Source organism: Vicugna pacos, chromosome 30 (assembly GCF_048564905.1).
Source record: "Vicugna pacos chromosome 30, VicPac4, whole genome shotgun sequence".
Lineage (NCBI taxonomy): Eukaryota > Metazoa > Chordata > Mammalia > Artiodactyla > Camelidae > Vicugna > Vicugna pacos.
In genome coordinates, this window is record NC_133016.1 from 22,771,354 (window position 1) to 22,784,453 (window position 13,100).

The 13,100-nt window shown below is 37.2% G+C and overlaps 1 protein-coding gene across 6 annotated transcripts in view; it reads right to left on the reverse strand.

Annotated features, from left to right (window-relative positions):
• Positions 1 to 303: 303 nt before the first annotated feature.
• Positions 304 to 13,100, reverse strand: part of SMAD2 (SMAD family member 2) — a 72,761-nt gene continuing 59,964 nt past the window's right edge. For all 6 annotated transcript variants that reach the window (XM_072952314.1, XM_072952312.1, XM_072952315.1 and 3 more), the window contains 3 exons: positions 12,153 to 12,290; positions 11,851 to 11,995; positions 304 to 8,640 (listed from right to left, as the gene is read on the reverse strand). In XM_072952314.1, coding sequence (XP_072808415.1) covers positions 8,517 to 8,640; positions 11,851 to 11,995; positions 12,153 to 12,290 — 407 coding nt within the window. In that variant the 3' untranslated portion in view covers positions 304 to 8,516. The remainder of the gene's footprint in view (positions 8,641 to 11,850; positions 11,996 to 12,152; positions 12,291 to 13,100) is intronic.

Below are 13,100 nucleotides of genomic sequence, written 5' to 3' on the forward strand. Positions count from 1 at the left end.
AGGCAAGCTCTGAAATAAACTAAAACGCCTAACTTACTAGCACTGTGAGGTGTTGGGTGTGTATAATAAGCAGTGCGTATCTGTGTGCCAGGGGAGTGGGATAAACTTTTTATGTAACACCAAGCTTAAAAAGTAAAAGGATACACTCTTAATATTGTAATTCCATTATGTGAAATACACACAATAAATTTTTTCGTTTCTGTATAATTTAGGGTGTGGTCAGCAAAATATAATCCCCTCTAAAAGATCAGTTTAAATCAAAATCAATGCAAACAATTAATAATTAGTCTCATAATAACATGGTAAACAACTCAAATGGCTTTTTTTTTAATGCTAGGAAAAATGTTCACCTTTTCAATGGTGAAAGTACTGTTAACACAGGTAGAGCAAACAAGGTAAAAAGTGAGAGCACATACAGACACACACAAATATATATAAAAATTGACCAGAAATCACAGGACATTTAAGCAATGTTTTCTGAAGTAGAACTATTTCTTTTTTTTTTTTTGTACTTTAAATAGACTAAAATATTTGGTGTGGGTGGAGGGAAGGAAATCAGTATTTCACAATCTTAACTTGAAAACCAGCTGAAATAAAGCCTCAGCTCATTGTTTAATTTTTTTTTAAATGGAACCACATATTTCGACAATCATAGAATTAAAGCTTACAAAGAACACATCTACCATCTACATCACAGTGCACAGAGGATGCGGTCTCTGAGGACTACCACAGGGGAACAGTAACAGACTCTGCATCCATCATATTGCATTACAGAATTAATGCCGTCTGAGAGAAGTCTCACCTCCCGTGGCCGCTGTTGTAGCTGGTTAGAGCACCTGAGGGGTAGGAGGCTGTCAGAACTGAGGGCACTGCTCGGTTTGGGTCAGCACACTCAGTTCCTTCACCCGCCATTGGCTGATGCATTTAGTAATCTCAACATGACATTCACTGAGAAGAAACATAGTAATACCACATTCTGGCTTCTTGGGCAGGATAGTCTGGGGAATGTAGTAGAGAATAGAGCATCAAAAGCCAGATTTTTCCCTCAAGAGAGAAGAAATCCACAACGCTATTCAGTTTTACCATGAAAATTTAAATTTCAGGTTAAATTTAACCCCATTAAGACATGATCTGTGCTTACGGATACACACAGGTTCTGAAGAATTTTGCTATCTAGTGGCCTTTTCTGTTTCATTAGGCTCCCAGTTACCTTTCCTAGATCACTAAGTGTTAGTCTCACTACAACACTGGTGCCATAAGCTATTATTTGCTATAAAATCTCACATTCCATCCGCAGTAATCAGTGATTGGAGGACACATATCCAAGTATCAGAAATGGTGACAGCCACCGGGCAGCTGAATTTAACTGCAACTGTCACAACCATTAAGGTGAGGGTAAATTAGAACACCCGGGGCCTTGCTGGGATCAGCACTGAGAGTCCTGCACGCAGGGGACTCAGTCCCGGGCCAACAGGGCAGTCTGTCACCCTAAGAACACTACTCACTCCTACCTTAGCTTCGCTAGAGAAACGGTAAGAATTTTCAAGGGCACAGGGCTACTTATGAGGGAATCAGCTCAGAAATATTTCTAGGACACTGGCTAATACCTAGTTCTTAGAAGTCCATAAATACCTTATTTAACAGTGTCGATTTTAAGAATAGTTGGCAGCCCTTAAGCAAATTAGTGAGCAGTATATAAAAGTTCATCCTTGAAACCTGTTTTTAGACAAATCTTCTGTAGACTCTTCTGGTTTTGTCCATACAGTATCTTTTTGAGATTTTCAGAGCTAAATGAGTAATCCAGTTTTATATCTTATCTTTTTTTATTTTTTAGCTGAAAACACTGCCAACTATTTCCCACATTCTTGCTTCATATATTAAAAAGAAGACTGCCAACTAGAGATATTTCCCCCAGATTACAAAGGCGCAGAATTATGTTACTTTTAACTGTGCTCTACCAGAAGGTCTGGCCTTGGGAAAAGATGGCAAAAAAAAAAAAAAAACCCTCTGATATGAACATTTTTATTTTGCCTACAGTGTTGTGATCTAGCTCAACAACTGCACAACTGCTTTCATCTTAATCTTTCATTTTTCTTGTTTTGTCCTCTTATATAGAAATGGTTAGTGTCACAGTTTCATTATCAGTAATAAAAAGACATAAATATCTATGCCTTAGAGGCCAGGGCCAAAAAAGCAAAAACAAAGCCTGAGGCAAAGTTGATCTAAGAAATAACCATTTTGGGTTCTACATTTTGGCAAAATATAGGGCTTTAAAAAAAAAGGTAAAATCCATGCATGTTACCTACTTGCTATGTGTTTGACAATTATTTCTCAGGATGTAAATTAACCTGTGTGTATATCAGTTACATAAAACCAACAAATGACTACATTCTTAAAGCAGGTACATTACATTCATCAGAAAAAGACCCTAATCTTTTTCACCATTTCCCACCTATTTGAACAATTCAAGAATGTGAATAGAGAGTGAGAAACAGGTAACAGATATTTTCTTAGGAACTTATTGATAAAGGAAAAAACCTCTTTGGAAGGAAAGAGACTTCAGTAAGACTTCTATTCCTATAGACAAATGCTGGGAACCAACTTTACGCTACAGCACTGTAAAGGGTAGGACTTCATACAGAACAAGAAATAGAGCAAGTTATCTATAGTGAGTAACACTGTAAAATAGCCAAAAACTTTAAAGCCACAGGGAGTAAGAACAGTAGACTGCGAGATGAAAAGTACATAATAGTTAAGGAATTTTGGAATTCTAAAACTTCACTTTTATCTTTAAATCAATATATTATGGATTTCATGATTCAATAAATTATCATCCTTAATTAGAAAGGAGAAGTAAATTCCTTACCCTCCATCCGAGAGAGCAAACTGGAAATTCTGGAAAAGCTAAGAGTTTGTGGGGTTTTTGCTTTGCTTTATTTTTTTAGAGAGGGTGGGAAAACATCATTCTGGGGGAAATTTAGTTGCAGAAAAATCTAAAATTGCTTTATGTGGAGTTAATGAATCCTCACTCCCAGCATTATTACAAAGGGCCCTTACACATCTCAACCAACAGGGAAATTCTGGGTCTATTATGGATCTCATGGCAGCAAACCAGCTGACACTGAAGGCAACAGGCTAATACACTCTGGTCAGATCCTCTGTGAATCAGAAGTGGCCCAAAGAACTTTGGAAAATCCATTTCTGCTGAGCACAGCTGAGAAAGACATGTCTGAACCGTCTTCAGGCTATCCTTAAATACAGGGCAAACTGCCTTGGTAGTGGTACTTCCCAGGGTATCTTAAGCAGCAATCTTACGCCAGGAGGAAACAGCAAGGGTGGGGGTCACACACTCTAACATTATTATTTTTTTTAAGTTAACCTTAAGTCAGTACACCTTCCAGAGCTTTTTTTTTTTTTTTTGATGTTAGTGAATTCCAGTTATGACTCTTAATTGTCAAGCTGCTTAAAAATGGCATACTAACTGAACCACCAAATTAGGACTCCGGTAGAATACAAAATTTACTCTGAAGGGCTGCCCAAGAAAGGAAAATGTCCATAAGCAAATTAATCTTTTACTGAGATCTTGAGATATAAACAACAGAATCATTGAACACTATTAAAATGTGTGCAGATAAATAACCCCCTAGTGTTAAGATTTTTCTATGAGTGTATATGTATATATAAATCCATACATACACATTATATATTTCCTACTAAAAAGATTTAAGGCAATTATGCTATATATAAAGTTAGCTATAATATGCAAGGTAAAACAGGTCCTACTCAAATTCTGTGAACACGTTAACAAGTTCTTATCATGAAAGCTATCACGAGGCTATCAATGCCGAGTGTAGCTCACCTTTCCTGGTTGAGGCTCCAAACACAGGAATTCCACTCCAAGAGATAATCTGTCCCTCAGTTGCATACACAAAAGGTAGTCTGAACAGACAAAACATTTATGAAAACTTGAAAAGGAAGACAGAAAAGGAACTCAATAGTATTCTGACAACCTCTAGACATCACACATTATCATTACTACTCTTGATTGTACTAAATACAACAATCCAATAGGCTCCAATGTGGAAACGGGGCGAATATTATGGGGAAATCACTGGCTGCAATTGCCAGAAAAGTTCATAACCCTAAATATAATTTAAAACAGAACCTGATGGTTTATGTACTATTTGATCATCACAAAGACATTTAACGGAAGAGAATCTGAGTCATCTGTAAGATTTAAGTGATTGACCAATCTAAATAACATCGACCTTCATGATGAGGAAAGTAGGACCCTGGGCACGAACAGCACCGTCCTTTTTGGTCTTTAGTAAAAGTTCAAAGGAGAGAAACACTGATGTATGCCGATAAAACGTGGCTGGCAAGGAAGAGGGCAACCAGCAAAACCACTAGGGATACATGCTGTCAAGGGGAGGAAGAATAAAATTCAGCTGACGAGCATAGTGGATTTAGCAAGTAAAGCTCATGAAGGAAAGAAAATGAGCAATGATTTGTTATGTCTAAACACCAATGTGTTGCATCAGAGTAAGAGAAAAGATCACGGCTGCTTATGTCCACAGACTACTCAGTTATCTAAAGAGACACAGGGAACGGTGGAGGGGTGGCAAACTGAAACGAATGTTAAGCTATGAAAGCAAAGACCATACATAAAGACAGGTTTTAAGCACAGTGAGGATTGTCTAACGTTACATTATATCCCACCATCAACCACACCAGGAGGGTGCTGATTATTGAATAAATGCTCAAAGTATTCAGTTATTTAAAAAAAGAGAAAGATGTTAAAGGTCTATTTGGACAGCTTTTGGAAGAGGTAGAGAAACCAACTGGGTATATATACTCTTTTATTTGATTTCAACTAACTAGCAAGAAACTAGACTGATTGTTTTTCACCTTCAAAATCTTAGTCTTGATGAAACTGACAATAAAGGCACAAATAAAGTGAACAAAGGAGAAAATCTGGCAATGTTTAAAAGGTAGGTGAATCAAGCGAAACTAGGTATGATTTAAGGTTCAAAAAAAGTAGATATTAACAATTTGCAAATACATACTCAGAATACAGAATAAGAGTAAAAGTACAAAATAAGAATATTTAGCTTTCAAGAAAAATTGGGCAGATTTCCTTCTGGCAAAGTGGTAGGTCCTGAGAGAGAAAGTTAACCCCCAAAAGACAGCTTGCGGGTCAGTACCAAATCCCAGTCACATTTCTATTACTCAACATCTATCACACTGGCTGGGGAAAGCACAGGCATCAATAAACGCTTACTGAATGAATATGTATCATGATGTATAATTAGCATTCTAACTAGAGTAGTTCAAACCTAGCCAGGAAAGTCAAACTTTTTTTTAAGCAATAAAACTTTTTAAAAAAAGTAATCTATGTGGAACTCCAATACAGAATAAATATGAAGCTCCCACTGGTTAGACCAGACAGTGGGAATGTCACCGGACTACAATTCCCTAAACCAGCCCTTAGGTGTACGTAATCCACTGTGAAAACCACCATTCATCTTAGAAATGGGCTAGAAAACACCATCACTCAGTTCTCATGTTGTTAAACTGAGGAAATTACCCCCACTGTGTAGAAGATTTTCTAAATGATGCTGCTAATTTAAATAAAGGCAAAATTCTAGGCCAGAGATCCTATCACGGAAAAGAATGAAAACAAACTCTATAAAGGAAAATAACAATCAGCCAAAATTAGGCCACAGTGGACAGAACAGGATGCAAAAACAGCACCTCATTAAAAAGCAAGTAAGATCATGAAACATATTCATGCAAATGTAACCACCACGAAGTCAACTGCTCGACAGGTCTAACTGCTCAATACAATAGGTGTTTCCACAGAGTTCAGTGCCAGTTTCATACAGCACAGAAGAATCCCACCGTAGCCGCAGTGATGTGCTCTGCCTCTGCAATGTTAGAGATGGCACAGCTTCAACTTAACCTATCAACGCAGGAGTAACTGCCAGGACCTCCCACCACTTCTGAAGCTGTTCTCTATCCCCAGACCTGTTCCCCAACATCACTGCAAGTTCTCGAGTAAACACTTCCAAAGGGCAGAGCCCCCACTGGTTATTTCCAACAGGTCTGACGGTGGTAACACCTAAGACATTTACTCTGCCCACAAGATGGGCTGTAGAGGCAGTAGTTAGTGGGCAGCAGGACATCTGGAAGCAAGCAGCTAGTCCCTACAATGCTGAAAATTTGCCCAAGGCAGCGTTAAAGAAATGGTTGTAAAATTAACAGGTATTGACTTGGTGCAAACTTTTTACAGTAAGGGCTTGAGGAAGGAGTGTTAGTAAGAATGACGCATGAAGCAGTCTATCACAAAATAAGGCCACCTTCAACTACTATGAACTGTAGAGCTGATCTGGTCCGTAAGTTTGGATCTGTGTAGAGGTTTCTGTATAAAGCATTAATACCCAATAATGAGTTTCCTTTAAAATGAGCCTTTGCATTTGGTGCCATTCTGCATGCCAGGAATCCCTGTTTTCCCTGGCTCTCCACACGGCTTGCTCCTCTCTCACATCAAGTGTTGGCTCAAGCATTACTACCTTGGAGAAGCCGCCTTCCCTCTGCTGTGCTCCGTCACAGTACCCTGTTCATCTCCTTCATAGACAAATAAGCTCATTAAGAGTCATAGAAACTGCTGTCTCAGCAAAGGCAGGGATCGTATCCGTCTTACTCACCTTCACCCAAAGGCCAAGAAACTGCCTGGCACACATAACAGGTGAACAATAAATATTTGCTGAATGAATAAAAAATTACTGCATCAAGTTTACATGAACACATATATGCACACACAAATACAGGGAAACGGGGAATATCTAATAGAAAACCAAATGCTGAAAGTATTCAAAATAACACCTGTAGAGACAGGTGAGTATGTCTTCAAAAAACAAGTACCAAAGATAATCTGTCTTCAAAAATAAGAAAACTTACTAGAAGGGAACCAGGAGTGGTTATTTTCCATTTCTATTGAGATGCAAACAAGAAATGTTTAAACTGCAATGAGTTAACAACAGACATACGGATTATCTGCTGCAGAACGGACTTCTAACAGAGATTCTGAAATCTCCTGTCACTGCAGGGTGTAAAGCATGAGTGGTTCTAACAGTCACCACATATTCGGAGTAGTTAAGAATGACTCAGACTGTAGGTAATCATAATTAATTATAATTATAAAAAACTTGCCTAACTGTTTCTCCCCCAGTTTTTAAAATTTGAAATTCATAATTACGTAAAATAAACAGATTTTATAAATTTAATACAACATACCTTAAAAACAGATGGCCTTTTGTCTGCTGATCAGACCTCAGCAGTACTTTTTCTAGATATTCTGCAGAAGCAATTACATTTACAAAAGGTCCATTTCATAATACAATCTGGTAAAACTAAATCCAATGAAACTCAACCCAAAGAGCACTAGGTCTGCTACTGAAATATTTTAAAGTATCTTTTAAAAGAGCTTTCTATATCTATAGATTGAGTTTTTAAACGGGATAAACGTATTGAAATAATTGTAGTTTATCCCTGAAAATAATTATACTGCCACCTGTGCATTCTGTATGAGGTGCAGAGATAAATCAAAAGGCTGCTAGGTTACACAAGTCTATTATCTGTTGAAACTGAAATCTGGTGTAAGACAAAGGGACTCAGTCCATGTGAATCCTCCCTGCACCCCAGAATTACTGGCGCCGGCAGTATCAGTGCACCCATTATTGGTGCTGGATGTCAGGCTACGCTGTTTTGGTATCAGGACAAAAGTGGAAAAGGAGAAGAGGTTTGGAAAGATTTTCCACAAGGTTTCCCTATAATCAGATTTAGCATAAGTAAACAAACACAAAAAGAATGAATATTTAAGACCCACTGAACACATGAAGGTCAACGATTTCGAACGTTAATCCACTTTTCTTCCCCCAACAGTTTATTTTTGGTAAAAGGCAGAAAAAGTAGTTTTTCTACAAGGGAAATCTGCTTCTAAATGATAATTTGAAAATCTTGATATATATTATATATTAAAAAATGACACACAAAAATAACGAAGAAGTGGGAATAACAGATTAGGTACTGTAACTTTATAAAGGCTTGCCTAAGTCAAGAAGCAGCACGCACACACCTAACTTATGCAAACTAAAAATGTATATAAACAGCACAACACTGATACTGGGTCATGATACATTACCTGTACACATAACTACTGCTGTTATTAATTAACCTTTGGGACACTCGGTTTTATGCCCAACAAGACATCAGCAAGTCTTTAAAATCTTCTCTTCCTCCTTCATGGGAGGATACTTCTAGACACTAATTTTCCCATCTAATATTCGAACATAGGAAACTGATTCCACAAGGTGCTTTAATTGATGAGACCTCAAGTGCTGTTTTCTGTCTTGAATTTTTGGATAGTAAACAGTCCATGGGGACCACACACAAACACTACGACAGAAGAGTTGGTACATTGAGTCTTTCGATGGGACTTGATCGGTGACGAGGCCTTACGACATGCTTGAGCAACGCACTGAAGGGGAGCCCATCTGAGTTAATACTTTGTCCAACCATTGTAGAGGTCCATTCAGATGAAGTTCAATCCAGCAAGGAGTACTTGTTACCGTCTGCCTTCTGTTTAAAAGAATGCAAGAAAATAATCATAAAGTTAAAAGAATAACAAGACTATGTAAGAAATTCAGATAAAAAGCTGTAGATACTAAAACCTAGAACCTTCTGAACAAGTACCAAATTCAGATATCTGTTATTCTGAAAACTGTTCAATCCTCAAAGTCTAACAAAGTACTTCTGATTAATTATTTTCTTTTAAAGAGATTTTTAAAAACATTCTTTCCCCCTCAAATTAAAATTAGTCTGGTAACATTATTTACAATCCAAAATGGAACACCTTTAAGAGAGAATGTAGTCACTATAATCACTGCCAGCGCAAAAGACATAAACCAGCACTATCCGGATTATATAAAGTCACCCCACTTACTCATCATCCACAGAACAGAAGAGCGACAAATAGCAAATGAGGTCTAAATGGAACACGGTTCAAATTTGAAGTATATCAAAACAAAACAGAACCCTGACTCAAATGTATCACAGAATGTGAAGAGCTGGAGCTCAACTTTCCCTGGCACAGCCAACAAACAACACCCCTTTTAGCAGCACCACGCAGGGTTTTAATAGGAGACACCTCCAGTACGTCAACAAAATGAGCTACCCTCTGGGAATCACAAGCTGTTCAAGGACATCCTGTCACTTCTACATACTGATTTTAGTTTTGTCTTATTTATTATATACAGTAAGCCAGTAAGTCTTGTTTCTTGCTTGTTTCTTCAACATGACAGCATTTCAAAGATGAGAAAAGGCCAACAGCAACCGTCCACTTTCAAGTGACACATGCTCAATATAATTTAAAACTCAATATAACTTTCAGTAGCAGAAGGTGTCGGGCCCCACTATACTCTTCAGATTTTTAAGTGTTCTCTAGCCAACCCCCAACTGTAGGTATCTGCATTTCTGTGCCTGAGAACTTCTCTGTTCTGTCCGCATACATAGCAGACTAACAGTGCCAGGAAATTAACATCCCTAGGAACAGCCTTCAACCAATGACACAGGAATTGGCATTTAAATGCTAGGTTTCCTTTTCCTCTGGGCGGGATAGTTCAGTGTGTTCTTTACTGTTTTCCTAAGGGAATAGCTCTAGTGACCCACCCACTATCGTGATGGCTTAAGAATGGTACTGGCTGCCTTCCCTCCCCTACCTCCCATGCCTACTTCCTCCTTCCTTACTAGCATTCCCTCTATTTCTGAAATAAACCCCCTGCATGCGAACCCTTGTCTCAGGGTCTGAGACACACATGATCTGTCCCCCTACCCGTTTACTCATTTCAGTACTAGTTTACGTAACTGAGACATATTTCTCAATTAACTATGAATTCTTTATACATCTATTATTTCCTGCTTACTACATTTCCTGATTTTTATGCTGACAATCCAGGTGGCACTAAAGAAACTGAATAATAGTTTTAGAACCCAACCATCAGACCTACCTCCTCAGCTCCAGTGTCATTAAGGATAAAGGTTCCATAGTTCACAGATATATGGGTATCTGAGTTATCCTGATCTATAAATGTTAAAGGAAACTACTCTGTTATCCAAAGTAGCTGTACCTGACCCCATTACCCATGAAAACATACTGTATATTACTGTCTCTCATAATTATAGATTTTAAATTATCTTTGGGTTAAAGAACAGCAGAGTTCACAGTGAATAAAAATAAAGGGCAGTATCTCTCTCTGCCAATAAAAACTGGTCTTAACAAGAGACCCATAGATACACATGGAATTCTGACCTATGCAGTTCACATTTAATTTCACTGAATTTCTACCATGTTCCGCAACATTCGAATCTTTTGAAGGAAAAAAAAAGTCTGACCTAATAAACTGTTATCAGATAGTACTATTTGAATCTAATTTTAATATCAACTCAAGTCCAAAGGAAGAAAGAAACTCAGCATTCTTTAAAGTTATCACATCTCAAAAGGGAAATGATTAAAACAAAAGAGAACTATAGCAAAGTCAAAAAATGAATTCTTCTACTAATGTAACTTGGGCAAAATAGTGACAATAGTCTTCATTCTAGGATGTAAGTATGTAACACATAATATACTTTTATAAAAGTATTTAACCAGCAGATCTCAAGTCTCACCATCTCAAAAGTCATATACCTCACAAACCTGGTTTAAGACAGGGAGTCAAATTCAAATGAAATGAAATAAATTCTGAAGAAGGGCCCAAACTGCTGGATGAAACAGGAATACTGTTACTATGTGCGTATCTTCTTAAGCAGGCATTCAGAGAGTAAGTAATATGAATTAGAGAAAGATTTTGTATTTTACTTATACTTCCATTCTGCAATATGCTGATGAAATCTTCCCTTTCTTTGATGTGGAATCCAATCGTTTAATTTAGCAATAACCTAATCTATCTTATCCCCTGATGACAGATCAGGTTTTGTAAAACTCAACTATGTAACTGCTACTACTATCCTTAGAGAAGAGGCTAAGAGTCAAGGAGAGCTTTCCTCAAGTCCTGTCTCTACCACTTAGGATGTGTCCTTGGGCAAATTATCAAATCTTTTTGAGCCGATTTCCAAGTAAGTATTAGTTTGGACCATTTTTTACCTACAGAGATTGCAACCTTATAAAGAAAGGATAAAAACAGAAACAGTAATTCTTAGCCATGTTGAAAGGTATGAGATACTGCACTTAAAACACAGCACAGTAACCCCTTCACTTAACAAGTATCCCCTTCTATTATTGAATAAAGTTCTACCTTTTAACATTATACAAATAAGTTGTCTCAACTTATTTGTCCAGCCTTATTCTTTATTTTTCATACTGTCAAACCGAACAGCATTCTATTGCCAGCATCATCATTTCCCAGCCCCTCAAACCTATGAGTACTGAAATCCCATGCATCCTTCAGAAGCTAGATCCTGTGCTGTCTCTACCTCCCCCAGCCCCAGTGAACCATCTCTCCTTCCATGAACTGACCTAACCCTTCAGGTGCGCCATTTATGGTATTTAACACTGCATTCTGTTACAGTGCTTGTCCGTACACGTTTTAGGTCTATGTCTATAATGCCAGCACAGGACTTTGCAACAGTTTTGAATCTAGAGGCCACCCGCTTTCTTTTGTTATTCTACATAAAGATCTGCTGACTCTGTAAACCTCGATGAAAAGAAATGTATGTGAACCCCAGAGGACAAAAAGAATGGAGAAAAAACAATTACACTGTGGAAATTTAAGAACTGAATATGTTATTTCATACCGGTATTCTGCTCCCCACCCTTTCACAAAACTCATTCTTATGGTGCACATTCTAGTTAGCTGATACACGGCTTCAAAACCCTGATTAACAGACTGAGCCAGAAGAGCAGCAAATTCCTGGTTGTTGAAGATCTTCAAATTGCAGCCTATGATTGAAAAGAGTAAAACAAAATTGTGTGAAAAAGAAAATCACTATAATATAAAAGGGCTACAGATAACAGAATACGATCTAATTCCTAGTTAATAGCAACTAGAAAAACTCAGCCGGTTGAGAGAAGTTTATTTACGTTGCTGTATCCATACCTGGAGGAATTTTGCACACTGTTGCAGGGTGCCAGCCGTATCTCTGATTACAATTGGGGCTCTGCACAAAGATTGCACTGTCACTTAGGCACTCAGCAAAAACTTCCCCACCTATGTAATATAAGCGCACTCCTCTTCCTAAAACAAAATACGTACGGGATTAGTTTCACAACATTTACTATTTTAGCATGACTATGGAAGAAATCTTCCTAGAGGAATACAAAAATGATACAAAGCGTTTTGATGACCTTTCCTATAGTCCATAGCTATGCTTTTCTGAAATCTAACCTCGAAACATACCACACTATATATTTTTCCAAGTATTTTTTTAACAATGGCTTCATTGATTTGTAAAGATAATATATGCTCATTAAAAGTACTTAATGTAGAAAAGTGCATGGATAGCAAGATAAAGAATTTCATACAAATTACACATTATTTTTAAATAAGTAAAAGAAATTGAGTTAATCAGAAGTTAACTAATATTTGAATAAATATGCCTTCATTATCATAAACAGTATTTCCTAAAAGATCCCACTGAAGTTAAGAAAAAAGGTAATAAAAATTATCAAAAGGTTAGTCATTTTCCCCCTTTAACACAATATATTATGGTGGCTACCAGATCCCTATTTATACAAACAGAATTAAGAAAAAATTATATTGGGGTATTTTAATATACCTCTTTGACAGGTAAGTTATATGTAAAATATTAGAGACATAAAAATTTGACAGATAAATTATACATAAAATATTAAGAGATAAAAAATTTTTTAAAAATTGTGAAAAGCAGAATTCTAAGACAGCACCTAAGATTCTCACCCATGGTGTGCAAACATCTTCTCAATTATTCAATCAAATACTAAAACAGACTTTTCAGGTGTAATTAAGGTCTCAAATCAACTGATTGCAAGCTACAAAGACAATCTTTGGTGGGTCTGACTTAAGTGA